Below are 15,859 nucleotides of genomic sequence, written 5' to 3'. Positions count from 1 at the left end.
CTACAGTGGATTAGCCAAGAAAAATGTGGTAGAAAATGTTTGAATTCTAATCTTTCCTTCTTGAGAAGTGTTGGGACTTGTGTGACATCACTATATGGTTGAATAAATAATTATGATTATATTTATTATTATAAATTAACCTATCGTGATGTCACACTAAGATTGGCATCACCTGGATGAGAACAGCAAAAGACAGAATGGCGTGGAAACATATGTGGAGGCCATCTGCCAGCAGTGGCATGACCGGCTGATGATGACGATGATGTCACACACGTTTCAGAGTAAAGGATTCAGATTTCACAATTCTCTCTAAATAACAAGCAGAACATAACAATGTGGATTAGGTTCCGCAGGTCTAGACTTATTGGCCACTGAAAATTATCCAAAGTTTATTCAATTAAAGAATGATGGTCAAAAAGCAAACGTTTTCGTGTGAGGTAACTCAGAAGATTAGCTGCATCAACTTGAGTTTTGTTGAAAACAAATCAATTTTAAACAATGATTTTTTTAGCATTAAGTTTACTACAGAAGTATTTGCAAACCCGAAAGACGTTAATGTTTCAAGTTTGACATTTTGTGTTGCAGAGTATTTCTTTAATTGAGTTTGAAAAGTTTTTTGAAAGTTTTTGTTATTAAAGTCTATTTCAAAGGTCACGTGATTATATTAGCACTTGACCCGAGGATATCTCTGCTCCAAGAACCTCAATTTGGAAGCGAAACGATTCGAATTAGTGAAGATTCTCACTCACTTCAAGAATTGTACGGGAGACTTGGGTGAAGTTTTCTGACGTAGGAAATGCATCGCGGTCAAGTCGCGATTCTTCCCATTGTCACGATTGTGTTTATTGTGCTGGGGAAAAGAGTTCTGGGAAAAGCAACCGGTGAGTATAATCGCTTTGAGCTACGGAAACAATGAACCACCGATGTCTACACTCGCGGCTTCATTGTGTTTTGCGCTCTTCTCCGATCTCATTCATTCGACAGAAGCTTTTGGCTTAAGTGATACCTGATAGTCTGTAATCCACCCTAAGTTATTTTGAATCAACTTATAAATAAACCTTCAATTTGTCGATCGATGATTCAGAAACAATTGAAAGGTGGTTTCCAACACGCCATTAATGGAAATAAATGTTTTATTTATTTATAAAGCAAACAAAATTTGGTGTATATTTTATTGATAGAACTTTCGCCCACAGAAACAGCTTGGTCAGTATCTCAAAAAACAAAAGTAGGCTAAAAAGACGAGCATAAAAGTGAAAAAAAAATCAGGTGATTTTAATTTTCAACTGTTATGTGGCACCACTTGGCACCAATAAAGGTAGGGTGACCAGTTCCTTTCTCTCGGCCGCCTTTCCTTTAGCAACTAGGGGAGACCGGGGATAGGTCGGACGATTTTTTGAAAACAGCCCACATTTGTTTTAAATTACACAGCAAGTTTGTAAATGTTATTTTGTTGTAAACCTTAAAGCTTTGCCAAAAAAGGGTAGGAGTATCGTTTGTTTCAGAAAACCGGAAATGCTTATAAAAAGCATAATTTCTACGGTCTTCAAATGTCCGAAGTCACCCCGGTACCGGGGTAATTTCGGACATGCCTGGGGTCATCTCGGACAGCAATTTTATGCAGACGTTTTGAGTTCATTTGACAATTAATACAGAATATTTGTTTTTCTTTTATATATTCGAACCATTATGTCTTTAAAATCTAATAAATTATTCAAAAGATCTGAAAATAAGATTTTGTTTAAGTTTGATTTTTTCCACGGGGATGCTTCGGCCATTGTGTCCGAAGTAACCTCGACCACGTGACTACATGTAAATAAAGAAAATATGGCTACCGAATTAACTGCTGGTCAAAATCATCACTTATCTGAGTATTGCTTTCTAACTACAACCTCAATCAATAAAAAGTTTGTTTTGGTTAACTGCAACGGAATTATGACCTTACACGTACAATTTTAAAATCTTGATATCACTGATAAAATTACTTTTTCTGCCTCAACTTTCTAAGAAAACCAGACATACTTGCAAACTTTATCCTGATTTGTAATGGAGCCACAAAGCTTTGGTAAACGTGATTTAACAATACTCTACTGTGACGTCAAATGCCTTATCCGAGGTATCCCCGCGTCCGAACTATCCCCGGTCTCCCCTACACCCATCCAATTTATTACACCCTGGGTAGAGGTGAGCGGTGTTTTCCAACAACCAGCTTGAGCCGGGAGTCGAACCCAGTTTGCAAAATTGGAAAACCAATTGCAGCAAAACTACAGTAACATGAAAATATGTTTTGACTCGAGACAGTGAGATGGCGTGCTTATTGCTTAACTGTCATGGCGTTCAATTAGGGAACATGTTTCATCATTGGATTGAATAATAACATGATGCGTTCTACTGGTGCAAATTAAGCTAAACTATCACAAGTTGTATAAAGTGACAATATGCTTTCATTCCGACGTTTCGCTAATCATTCGTCATTTCGTCAATCATTCGTCCTTTTGTCAATACGTCGGAATAAAAGCAGATTGTCACCCCAGACATCGTGTGATAGTTTAATTAGCTTAATTCGCACCAGTAGAACGCATCATGTTATTTAACTAAATGCCTGGTAAACAGCCTCATTTAATTTTCGGATTGAACTTGCTTTGATATATTTGTTGCCACTTTCATATCAACTCAAATGAATATTGATAGAAATGACAAATCACAACAGAAACTCGTCAAAACAGCAAGATACTGGTTTGATGTTTTGTTCTTTTGTTGGGATGGCTCACACGATTTCACTATTATGTCACAGATGGCTGATGGGTCATCAGTTTTAGACACTTCACCCGACATACATAGGCCTACGCTTTTCTTTCATTGTTTTGTGTGCATGTCAGTAGCGTCGAATGATCATTTTAAGTATTTGCTGACCGATTTTACGATAAATCGCAGTCTCCACATTGCCTTGTATGACAAAACATCTGAAAGGCGACCCAAGTTCCTGAAACTTGGTCTCAGTTTTAAATCATCGATTTCGAAGTCTTTAATTTGCAATCCCCCAGCTCCTCGTAGCAACACTTACACTGAATTCTGCTGTGAGCTGTTTGTAATGTTTTGTTGGTGAATCTAGCGCGTTTGACACATGATGTTCTCTTTCTTGCGTTTGAGGCCGCCGCAGATTACATTGTTATACCCAGGTACAGCAGCCAATGGATTGTGTGTTCATCTAGCGTTGTGAAGTCCACATATCTATCCTGAGGTCGATATACAAGACAATTGTAGATAATTTGGTGTGCAGTCTGAAAATCTGAGCCGCATGCACAAGATGGTGAGTCGGCGAGGCTGCATTAACACATACTGCTATAAAAAGGCACACCCCACTTCGCAAGCGATTGAGCTTCACCCGTTCCTTCCGAAGTAGTTCTGCTCTATGTGGTGTATTAGTATTGGAAAGGATTGTGAGTTGAATTGGTCTCGGAACTTCTTTCCATTCACTGTGCCAAACGTCGGAAATGTGGCCGTTGGAGTAGCAGATAGCTGCAGCATGGGGGGAAAGGGCATCAAGATTTTAAGCGTTGAGGTCTTTGAAAGTGCGTTGAGCGAAGTGCTTCCATAATCTTCCTGCAGACATGTCAACAAAAGTGACGCTTCCCAAACAGAAAGTATTATTTTACATTTATTTCTTATTCTTTCAATCAGCAGGCTTACAAACACTTCGTTTTAATGAATAGGCTACATTTCCAAGTTTTTACATTTTTTGTTCATATTCCAGAAGATTCCAACAGTTCGTTCTTCATCTGCAAATCCAAGTGCAACCTTCAGCAAGGAACTTGTCAGGAGAATGGGGAGTGCGTTTGTTTCCAGGGGTGGGAGGGAGAGACCTGTGATCGATGCTCACTACCGGTCGGGTGCGTTCATGGGGCGTGCGGGTGGTCAGGGGAGTGTCGTTGTGAAGATGGTTATGGGGGGAGGCATTGTCAGTTAGGTATGTACAGTAAAGCGACACCTAGCGACGTCATCTAAAACATAAATATCCCCGCTAAAAATAAGAGGCGTGTTGCAAATAACATTTTTCTGAAAGTTTTTTTTCTTTCAGTCCACGCAGTTGCAAGTTATCGGGCTAATATACTTTAAAGTAATTTTGTAACTAATTTAATCAAGGCAACCTAAACTAAAGATAATGTTAGAAAGCTAAAAAAAATGTTCTTATAAACGTAATTGCGGTGATTTTTCTCAAATAAAAAACACGTTCGCATCTGCCAGTTGTTATCAATGTCATTGATTTCATAGTTTTCATCTTTTGCAGACCTTCAGTACTGCCAGAGACACAAACCTTGCCTAAACGGCGCCACATGTACGAACGATGGCACCGGAAGTTACGTATGTGTCTGCGCCTCTGGGTACACTGGGGTAAATTGCGATGTTACCCTTCGCCCCTTAAGGAAACTCCCGACGCCTCTTTGCCTCAACGGTGGAACTTGTCAAATTACCAACGACGCAGGAGACTGTGAAAGGTAATTCATTGATTTTTTAAAGCTAGAAACTCACAAATCTATAACAAAATGTCACGGCTTGAAATATTCTTAAATGATGAGAACAAAGGGGACTCTGCAGTAACTTGGTGCTGAATGAAATGGTTAGCTTTATAGCATGACCATAGAATAGACAAGGAAGAAAGAAAAGAGCTGTAACAAAAAAATCTGAGTTTCAAAAGCGAGAAATTAAAGTTTCCTTTTTAATTTTACATGGATGAACCCTCAGTCCCGGAGGCTCATACGCAAAAGAAATAATTTTTCGTTGATGAAAAATAATTTAATCATTCAAATAAAACACATAAAATGTTTAGAATTTCTTTGAAAAAAAAACAGGTTTGCTACTGCGATTTCATCGTGACAATTAGGACAAGCAGCAACAAACGCGAATAATATTTCCGTGCGCCTTGCTGTTGGGGAGTGCAACTGGAGCTTTGAAGTCCGTTTGATGTAAAATATAAGCAACAATTTTTTTATTCATATTTAGCCTTTCTGGAGTAGGCTACTCTTTGTTGCCGCTGCAAAGAGTAACCTACCCCCTGAGAGATTGCTACCACTGATAATTTCTTCGTTTTAGTTTAGTTACTTCTTGACCAGGCGTTTCAACCATTTTCTTGTGATGTTGATACTTGGTACTTTATTTAAAACAAATTTCATATTTTAGCTTTTTCTTTTTTTCAGTTGCCTTTGTCCTGAAGACTTCGCCGGATATAGATGTAAGCGCCCCGTTCATTTATGTGCCTTCCGCCCCTGTGCTAATGGGGGATCCTGTATAAATTTACCAGGAGGATTTAGATGCATGTGCGTGGGAGGGTACAGGGGACCACATTGTGACGAAGACGTCGATGAGTGTGAAACGCTAGGAGACAATGCATGCCTGAATGGGGGAGTGTGCGTCAATCGTCGGGGCTCATACAGATGCACCTGCCCCGAAGGATTCCAGGGGTCGCGGTGTGGAAAGCGAGTAGTGAGGTTCACAACGACGACAAGACAAGGACTTTCTGTGACTTTGAAGTTGCTCTCCACGAAACAAAATTCAAAACCTAAAACAAACTCAATTTTTAATCTTGAGAATTCTTTAAGTTCGAAAGTCAGTGATGAAGAAGAGAAATCACCGAAGTCCTCTACGATTAGCACACCAGGTAGTGTCGCCAGCCAAACTGAAAGAGAAGCAAAAGTAATTGTCAAGCAGGTAATTCACAACAATGTTCTCGTGCCAGTTCCCGAAAATGATAATTCGTCAATTGTTCAAGGAGTAACGTTCGCGCTTTTGGGGGCAGCGTTCGTCCTGTTTGTGGGAATCGGAGCGTTTGTCTGGTTTTATTGTCGCTCGAAATCATTACGCAACAATTGCTGCGTGAAGGTGAATGAAACAACGAATCGCATCACTGAAGAGCAAGACAGGCGCACAAGTTATTTGCTTGAACATGAAATGAATGAAAAGACTTTGATTGATGTCGAGCTCTTTGCTACCAACAGACGCGCGCCCCATCGTGCCAGCTCTATTACGTCACATAGTGGTTTAGTAAGCACAAATTCTAGGCCATCTAGTGGTGAATTTGTGCAAGTTGCTTTGCCGCATGTAGCGCCCTTGCCGACTGTGAGAAGTTTAGTGACTGACATGCCAGCGCATCTTTCAATGCTTCAAAACTAGAAAAACCTAAATCCCAATTATTGCCGTTAATCGTTAAAGGTGTAATTCTCAGACAGCAAAATCGGCCATTTTTACAAGACGCAGACGTCTGCAGATGTTGAATCAATGCAAAAACAACAAATTTTGCTGTCTGGGTTATAATAGTTTTGTTTATTTCGTTTACTTTACGACAAATTGAACCGTTTCAATGCAATGAATGCATCTGTTGTACGTTTAAGTTTTGCCGTTACAACTCCACTTTCTGCAAAGAGTGTCACTGATGTCTTGAACCCACGAATCGAAACGAAGAAAGCTACTGGACAAACCATTTGTTTACATAGTTGTTCATTATCTTATAATTATTACCGTGTTTGGATACACTTGGAATCTTGGGTTCCATTGCTCATACCGCTGATAATTTGGCCGTATACCAAATTGTCACCACTTCCAAGTCAGATATCTTGCATGTTTTGTAAAGCACTGCCACCAACTTAGAACTGGTAAACGTTTTGTGATGTGACATCACAATTGAGAGACCCCCTGTTCTAGAGATATAAAAGTTGTTTGTTCAATATTGCTGCGTATATTTTCATGTTCTTTTTGTTTTCAAATGTTCTCAAAATGTTACGAATAATAAATTTTGCTTTTTCAATTTGTCATCATGGGTCGTCTCCGATTCAAGAATTAGTTTTCTCCATAAATCTCGACCTTCGGATTGACATCTCGGACAAGACGAGCCATTGATTGGTTCGTTGTATCATTATCTTCGGACTGGGGAAAGCTTCTTTGAGCTTAATCCTGACTGTTTTACATACTTGTGGAGGCTTTGAACCACTGACGCATTTCCGGTCACCTGAAGTTGACAGAGTGAAGTTTCCGATTGTTGAAGTGTTGTTGCCGGAGATTTATTTAAACCATTAGGTGCCGTTGAATGGAGAGCAGTCCTTAGAATGCGTTGCTCAAGCGCACACCCCGAGAGTCGAACCCAGCGTCGCTTAATCTTGAAATTTATTTGTATATGAAGTCAGGCCCTCAACCAAATGAACTCACAGGAAGGATCGTTCCAGAATTTGCCAAATAACAAACACTGAAAATAAACAAGCAGCGAAAAGAGGAAACAAAACTTTTGTCTGGTGCTAGTTTGGGTTATTTAGCACAGAAAGGAAACTTCAATCAAAAGCCTGCACTGAATTTTCCAAGTTCTTGTGCTTCAACTCCACCTGACGCTGGCTGAGGTGCCAAGCAGGTTGTTGAAACAAACAAATTTATTGGAATGGGAAACTTTATTACTCAAACAACATCACCATTGTATGAAAGATTTTTGAATCTTCTTTTGACCAACTAACTTCATAGCATTAAAAACTATTTTGCTCGAGAAAGCCTTGGTTGGCGAATTGGGTGAGTTTTTGGTTAAATTGGACTCGTTGGTGGCTAGTTCGAGACCACACCATGCAAGCTGGTAAGCCATCAGGCGCCGTTGGTGCATCATCACATGTAAACATACATAGGCCTACAGCGTCACAAAACTTTTGCTGACGCAACCCAACTAAGATAACACTTAGGCAAAAACACTTTTTATCTTTGGGAGACAATTTCAATCTAATTCATATGAGGTCTGCCAGGAGCGGGACCAACAAGTGATCGCAGGGGTGGTGAATTCAACAATACACAGTGACGTCCAGGCCTACATTATTTTGACCTTGCTAATGCACAGTGAATAAAGTTGATTTTCTGTGTTTTAAAGGAGATCGCCCCAAATTTATCTCTTTAAATATTTTGAAAAAAATGTCTGCAAACGTTGAATCAATGTAAAAACGGCAGATTTGGCTAGCTGGGAGTGTGATGTATGTTTTGCAATGAAGAAAAAAATCCTACAGGATTATAATAAGATGTCAACATCAGCATCAATTAGTCTCTATTTGAATAAGATACTGAAGAAGACACGTTTACGATGCGAAAGCTTTTCAATAAATTATACAAGTTCCCAAACCTGGCCAAATCTTATTTACTTGTTATGTTTAATTGTTCGGTTGCATTCTAGGATCCTTGTATAACTTTTCATCCTCAATGATATCGAGAAACCAGAACAGAGATTGAGAAACATCAGCGTTTATTCCATTAGATGATTACTATTCGTTGCTCAGAAGACAAACATGTTTGTTTCGTCATACTGATATAATCATTGTAGGGATCAGCAAACACAGAACGTTGCTTCATCACGTGATCGCTGGCTTCTGCTGTTGCCAGACGACACTTTGAAAAACAACACAAAAAATTTTGGAGTTGGGCGGTCATTTTATTAAAAAGGGAAATCCCTCTATTGTCACACCACAACATTTTTTTGCACTTTTTGTGATGTCAAATACAATGTGTCTTGCCAACTTATATTGTTGGTTCTAACAAGCTTCTTCAATGACGTCACACAATGGTTTACAAGCAAACAAACGAGAAAATCAAAAAATGATGGTTTAGCCCAGTGGTTCTTAACCTGGGCGCTACCGCCCCCTAGTGGGCGCTGTTAACTTTTAGAGGGGCGGAAATATTCAGGGGGCGTTATAGGGGGCGCTACATTCAGAAGGTGTAACGATATTTTCCTCACTGCAAATTTGCTTTAGTAGTTCTGCTGGGGGTACGAGAATCCACCGAGGATGAGGAGCTATATACAGTATAGAGATTGTGTTTAACAAGGGAAGTAGTGATTCTCTCTCAGAGCATTCTATGTTGGCCTATACAGCACAATGCACAACACCATCCGACAAGCGTGGACGTCGGATGGTGTTGTGCATGGCCTTTGTTGTTGATAATGGGCATTGTTTCCCTTTCCTTGTAGTAAGTAAATGGCATTTTGTGGTCAGCTTTTGGCAGGGACAGCGGGCAGGCAGTGCAAGCAAACCATAAGGACTGGTCATAATAATAGTCAGTCAATAATGGTTATTAGTGTAACTCTTACTAACTACTAAAAAATCAGCAGAGATGTGCCTTAAGACTTTTAAGTGAAGAGCCTTACGGCACATCTGTGCTGATTTTTTAGTATTAAAACTAACATCGGCTTAAACTAGTTTTTTCTTACTAACTAATAACTAATTACTACTGGCTGTAGGCTAGCCTTATAGTCTTGGAAGAAAATGTCATTAGTAGGCTACAGCCCTTATATTATGGTGGGCGCCAGACTATGGAAATCTCTGAAAAGGGGCGCTGGGGAAAAAAAGGTTAAGAACCACTGGACTTTAGCCCAACAAATGAGCAAAAAAATGTGTGAAGAATATTTGGCTCTTGTCCATCGGCAATCAGAGAGTACAAGAGTTTACCAGCTTCGGGACCAAGGTTTATTGATACTTTAGCTTCAATTTTAACTAGGATTAAAAATCTCAAACCTGGACGGCAATGCCAGGATTAAGTTACCCTTTCATCATGGTAGCCTACTGGAACCCCTAGAAAAGGTCAGAATAAGTGAGGGTCACGATCCCCTGCCATAAAAAGTGGGGAGATAGCGACCCCTCCAATACACCACTGATATGTGGAAATCGTTTTATTGTGCGTTGTGATATTTTGTCGGTAAACGCCTGTTTTTTTAGCGGAAGTTTGTGCTGTGTGTTTTTATAATTTGAAATTATTAGGATATCAAAGGTTTTATTTCTTATAACTTTTTTTGCTTGTTTTTTTGCAGTTTATCATTGTTTCTCTTTCCGGTTGGATTTGTTAATAAAAATAAAAATTTTGTGAAGAAAATCAATACATGATGATTTGTACAGTTTGTTCAGCGGCTTTGCACAGCTCCTTCTCTACCAGGTCTTGCACTTCTGAAGTTACTTTTCTTTATCCGATGCTGCAAAGAAACGTCGAATTACTTTTAAGGAAAATTCAAACCGATTTCTTGGACAGCCAAAAGACTTTCTCGACAGGGTTTATAAACAACAATTGTTTATAAACGAAATTTTGTTTCCATGTTTTTGGCTTTGAACACCAATAATCTCCAATAAACTTGGCAAATATTTGATGAACACGGTCCAAGGCGAAGCACTTAAAGTACTTTCTGCACTCAAAGAGTCTTGTGCATGTTGTTTATTGCGTCAAGCGCGCAACAACACCAAGATTAAGCTTGAAACGTGATAAAGCGGAATGATACACAAAACTTTAATCAAGAATAAAATTAAGTCCACAATCATTGCTAGCAACGATTTGCCGATCATTCAGGTTTGTGGAACCATTTCGAACTATTTTGTTTTGATCTAAAAATTAGTTGTTTCGTTGTTGTTTAAAATTCGTAGTTTTGAATTTGTTTCAAATTAAATTTCTTTATAAAGAAATTCGTTTCGATAAAAATAACTTGTTTCGATTAGAAGTCCAACTAATCCAGTCTTACCTTGGATTACCGGGTGAAGGGGCGGCAGGAGCGATAGAAGTTTCACTTTGATATGGAGGGCATGTTTGCCCCACGACTTGATATTGAACCGGGGCTTGAGGGTTCATTGGCATCATAACCATGGGTTGCATTGTAGCTTGGGGATTACCCCCGTATCCCTGGGGTACGTAGTACATCTGCCCGCCTGAATATGTATGCGATTAAGAAACCTTATCTTTCCATTCAGCAAAACTAACAAACCTAATGGCTGTAGAAGTGAACGAATCTTTTTTACAACCGACGAAATAAAAGTTGATTTTTTTTCTTTTCTAGGTTTGGTGGCTTTGCACTTTTAAACTTTAAGGCTTTGTCTTCATTTTGTTGGTGCCAAATTCGTGTGTTTACTTCATCGTTCTCTACATGTTCGCGTCAGCAATGAAAAATAAATTCAATTGAAATTGACTTCCGGTGATTGAAAGAGACAAGAAAAAAAACAGGTTAGGTTAAATCTTCACTTTTAGCAAATACAAACATATACATTATAAAACGCAGAAACAAATAAAAAAGTAGTTTTATAAATAGGCATAATTTTATATATAAATTTACAAACAAGTCTAATGCATAGTGTTTGGTTGTTGTAGCAAAAGAGAAGTAACAACAATTCACACTATTAGACAAATAAAATAATTAAATCGTGTCCCAGATAAACCTTGAGTTATTGTGTTCAATTAAAATGACCAGTTGTTGCGAAAAGAAATCTAACTTCTTGGCTAATTCGTGTGAATTCATGCACAAAAAGTTATCCATGCGGAAACCTTCAGGTAACATAACAAAGTGATTTCCTAACTTTTATGACGCCACACTACCGAACACGTGACGTCACCTGAAGTCATGTAAGCTTGCGGCGCAACTTGCATTCCACCAGCTGTGGGAACACATACCGCCATGTTGGAGTTAAGATACTGAAATAAAAAGTGACGTTACAACAAACAAACATCTCAAAGCCTGCCAGCTTAGTTTAGCTCAGGGATCACCAAACTACGGCCCGCGGGCCAGGACCGGCCCGCCAACTGATTTCATCCGGCCCGCCACGTGCTGCAGAAATAACAGCTGCACTACAACTGTTAAGGAAAAAAGGTGGCTTTGCCTTTAGTGTAATAGAGACTTCTTTGTTAAAAATGTTGTTCTTTACCACAAATGTGGACAGCCTAGGCCAAATTTGAAAAGATGTAATGTTTTTTCAAGAGCACGATGCCCTGTAGTGTATCACAGCAGGGGATAACTTTTCCAGCAACCTTTCCATTTTCATCACAACTTTGCTATTCCACAGCTGACTTTGTCATTTATTGTGCTCAATTCGAGTCAATGGAGATTCTAAATAGTTGTATATCTTTTCGCAATTTGCATCCGGCCCGCAGCTGTTAATCTCGCAGCAATCCGGCCCTCAGAGAAAAAAGTTTGGTGACCCCTGGATAGCAAAGAAGAGCAAGACATTTATTGCAAAAGTCGAATGCCTTGACTTTTAGAACCATAAGATTGCAGAAATGAAACATATTTGTTTTTCAAAAGCGGGTGGTTGCATCTTTCGCAAGGCACTTAAATGCATGGCCTAAAGTAGACACAAACACTGGGCTCCTTACAATCACGTAACTTAATTTAAACAGTCAACTACCCGACGAAAGCCTGGACAAGACAAAATAAATCAACCCCTTCTTGCAAATACTCACGTTTGCTCTGGGGCGACAGCAGGTGGCAGAACAGGTGACGATAGAGGAAGCGATGAGGAGTCCAATCATTACTAATCCAAGAAGAGCTAAGATTATATTGAGGGTGAAGAGGGCCACTGGAATTTCCCGACGCTGGAATACAATTTAAGGTTCAGATACAAATTGCTTTGGCTAAACACAAACCAATGCTTACAACATACTATTATATTTACCACCACATAGGCTACCTCGCCAACGCGTGGTAGGGGCCATTTTTTCAAAGGAAGGGGCGTGGCCCATTCTTAACCTGATAAATAAAAACCTAGAAGTGATTTTTAAATCACTAATACACATCATCATTATCATCATCATCATCATCATCATCGTCGTCATCGAGTTTTGTTTTCAACGTACAGGTTTTGCGGGCAATTCTGCAGTCGTGTGCTCGACTCCAGATAACTTGCTAACTGCACGCATGGCGGATTGCACAATGGAACTATCGATAAACAATATTATGCACATTACACGCAAACCAATCAGAACATGGTGACAGGCAAACTTTTCTGATTTGGTTGGTTGGTTTTTAATCATTATCCAGTCCTTATGAGTTGCTCAAGTACCTACACCGAGAGCCGAACCAGCGTCGCTTGTTCTTGAGTTGGGCACTTAACCACTAAGCTAAAGTGGCTTAACTTCTGAATGCATTTACCGAAAACTACTTAGCAATGCACTATGCTGAAATATTTTTAAAAATTGGATTGAAGACCACGAGCTCAATGTATGAAAGCATCAGAATGCAACAGCTCTCCCGCGCAGCAACAGCAAGTAAAAATACTTCCGCAAGGTGGCGTTTAATTTAATGTGCATCACGCACAATAATACGTCACAGCCATGAGTCTTGTGACAGAAGTCTCGTGATAAATTACGCTAAGAGGTTAGATTGTTGTGCAAATGCCAGTATTTGATGAATGCAAAATAGCAGAAGCCTCGTGAGATCGAATAAAAATAAAACGGTCGAAGACTCGGTGGCTCGGGTCGCATCGATAAGCGCAAGAAGGAGATGACTACGTCATCAATACAAATCGTGTTGCAGAAAGATATTTATTCTGCTATCCCAGGAGAATTGACATTTGCTGTTGCGACGCTTATGAAACGAGCCAATGATCACACTTCCTCAGACTGCAAATCAACCGCTTTTTTACATTGGTTTAACATTTGCAGAAGTTAAATCAATGAAAAAAAAAACGGTTGATTTACCGTCTGGCCCAAACAGCAAAATCCGTCATTTTTACATTGATTGAACGTCTGCAGGCGTTGAATCAATGTAAAAATGATTGATTTGCTGCCTGGGGAGTCATACGTCATTTTCGGTTCCGCAAGCCCAATCTCATGCTTTTTGTAAAAAGCGTGTTCTTCGTTCAGGGTTGAGTAAAACAAAAGAACAAGCAAGTGAAGTCACTCACTAACTTCAACATCATTCGTCATAGCCTCACATGACTAGGGAACTGTGTTCCGAGAACTAGTGCAATTCGCTACTACCACAGCGAACTCCCAGCATCGGGCTAAAACAGGTCGTTAAAATCTACACTGTGAAGTAAGCAACGATCGTGCTGCTAAAAGCGAAACTCAATCCATTAATTATTCAACAATCTATGTCTGCACTCTTCATTGGATACCAGGCTGCAATGGAAGTCGTATTATTATCATCACCATTCTTATCTCAATACGTAACAAATCATCCATTCTGACCTCACGATTGTAAACGCGATATCCTCCATTGTAATTGGTTTCGTTAACAATAATTTTGATCTTGTTCCTGTCGGTAGAAGCGGAAATGACGCTCAGGGTGATCTGGGCTCCCGCGAAGACGATTGTGAACAAGCCAACAACTAACAATGCAACCATCTAAGAAGAAGCATTGAAAACCATGTCAAAAAACGATTGACTTGTACGGGAAAAACATTCGTTCAGTCGATGCTACGGAGTAAATATACGGTGCAACAAAACTTCACTAATTAAAATTTAAGAAGATTTCTTTCAAACGTCAAATGAACTCTGTAACGTACCATACATAATAATTTGACATCAAACCCGTAATCACCAACAGTCCAACACCCATCAACAAGCAGTCGCACTCATTGCCACTTAAGTTAGTAGCTTGGCTGACTTTCTTACCACGCAAGTTGTCCTTTTCCTTGAAGCAAAGTTAGCGAGGATTCCAACACCAATAAACTGGAACAAAACTAACAATTAAAATATGAACCATTTAAAGAAGGTTTAAAGCGTTACGAAGATGTCGGCATCTTCTAATTTTGGATCACACGCGTAAGATCTCAATTTGTCCCACGATCTAAGTGATGATGCTGCTCCTGTTTCCAGGCGGAATGTTAAGAAATATGTTGCAATCCGTTACTGCCAGCACCAAATTCCAGAACTCACTCAAATGCTCGAATAATAGAGATTCGAGTACGATGCCAATCAAATTAATCCCTTAGACTTGGTTAGATTTATACTTTTAGACATATATAGGATTTCCACGTTAATAACAACTTAGATTGTACAATGTGCGAAAGTAGAGAATTTTGGCTTTGACTTAGACTGCGTACAGTAGTCTATATAGTGTATATACCTAATAGACTTTTCGAGTTAGTTCTTGAAGAAACTTATCCAACACAGCAGTATACAGTACATTACAAGAAAAGTTGCTCTTTTGTTGAAAAAAGCACTATTGAAGAAAAAGTCACCCCTACCATAAGCCCGCACCACATGCCAGCTCCCACAAGGGACTCATTGAACTCGTAGCAGTAGATCTCGCAGATGAGGTTGGCTCCCAAAATCACGATCACCAGACCTAGAACAATGGATACGCCTCCCACAATCATCTGCGCGAGCTGGAAACGATAAAAAGTTGATCATTTGCAATAGGGCAGTCGCCCGTAAGGGTAACGACACATTCCAGCCTCAAAAAACAAAACACATCTAAAACACACGAGACACTTCTTACGAAAACAAAAAACAAACTCAAAAGGAAAAGCATGAAAATAAAGGTAAAATCAACAACAAAAGAAATAATTTTGTTTTTAAATTAAAGCTTTCTCCATTATAGCTTTCTACAAGGTTATAGAACCAAGGCTCCTTTTGGCATTCTCCAGAATTAGATGAACTTAAAGTGTCGATGATGATAATGCGCATAATGTCACGACCAAGTATGATGTCTGCACCTCACAAGTTATAAGTTACAAAACATACGGAAATTCTTTTGAGCAATTTGTCCGGAAATCGATCTCTTTCGTTTTGATTTGTTTGAGGAGCTTCTGTGTTCTCCACTCGGCTGCTCCCCGTTTCACCCATGATAGGTTTGCCATCAGACTCCATTTTATATTGTTCTAGTCGTTAATTTGTAAAGCAATCAAAAATAGACTCCTATAATAGTCTGAGTAATGTTCAACAACATAGTAAGTTTGTATCCATTGTATTGTTATGGGCAAATTTAGGAGTCAATAAAGGAAAAGCACATGACATCGTTTCTTCTATAGCAGAGGTTCTTAACTTGGGGTTGGCGAACCTCCAGGGGTTTACAAGGAAGTTTCTAGAGTTAGGCCTACTTGGATGGCAGTTAAGTTTTCATGTGTTGCTATTGTTCAACGTCCTAGAGAAAAATGTG

General features: G+C 39.4%; 2 protein-coding genes across 2 annotated transcripts; one reads left to right on the top strand and one right to left on the bottom strand.

Moving 5' to 3' along the window:
* Positions 1-598: 598 nt before the first annotated feature.
* On the top strand, positions 599-6,796 carry LOC145784596 (uncharacterized). Its single transcript, XM_082596453.1, has 4 exons — positions 599-881; positions 3,755-3,967; positions 4,289-4,496; positions 5,196-6,796. The coding sequence occupies exons 1-4, from the start codon at positions 797-799 to the stop codon at positions 6,166-6,168; spliced, it is 1,479 nt and encodes a 492-aa protein (XP_082452579.1). The 5' UTR covers positions 599-796; the 3' UTR covers positions 6,169-6,796.
* Positions 6,797-8,142: 1,346 nt separating this feature from the next.
* On the bottom strand, positions 8,143-15,621 carry LOC145784489 (uncharacterized). The gene is made up of 8 exons (XM_082596316.1): positions 15,445-15,621; positions 14,946-15,086; positions 14,371-14,427; positions 13,945-14,100; positions 12,217-12,348; positions 11,373-11,451; positions 10,511-10,694; positions 8,143-9,973 (listed from the first exon to the last, which is right to left on the bottom strand). The coding sequence occupies exons 1-8, from the start codon at positions 15,568-15,570 to the stop codon at positions 9,964-9,966; spliced, it is 885 nt and encodes a 294-aa protein (XP_082452442.1). The 5' UTR covers positions 15,571-15,621; the 3' UTR covers positions 8,143-9,963.
* Positions 15,622-15,859: the final 238 nt, after the last annotated feature.

Source organism: Aplidium turbinatum, chromosome 15 (genome assembly GCF_918807975.1).
Source record: "Aplidium turbinatum chromosome 15, kaAplTurb1.1, whole genome shotgun sequence".
NCBI lineage: Eukaryota > Metazoa > Chordata > Ascidiacea > Aplousobranchia > Polyclinidae > Aplidium > Aplidium turbinatum.
This window is presented reverse-complemented; position numbering and strand designations above follow the sequence as displayed.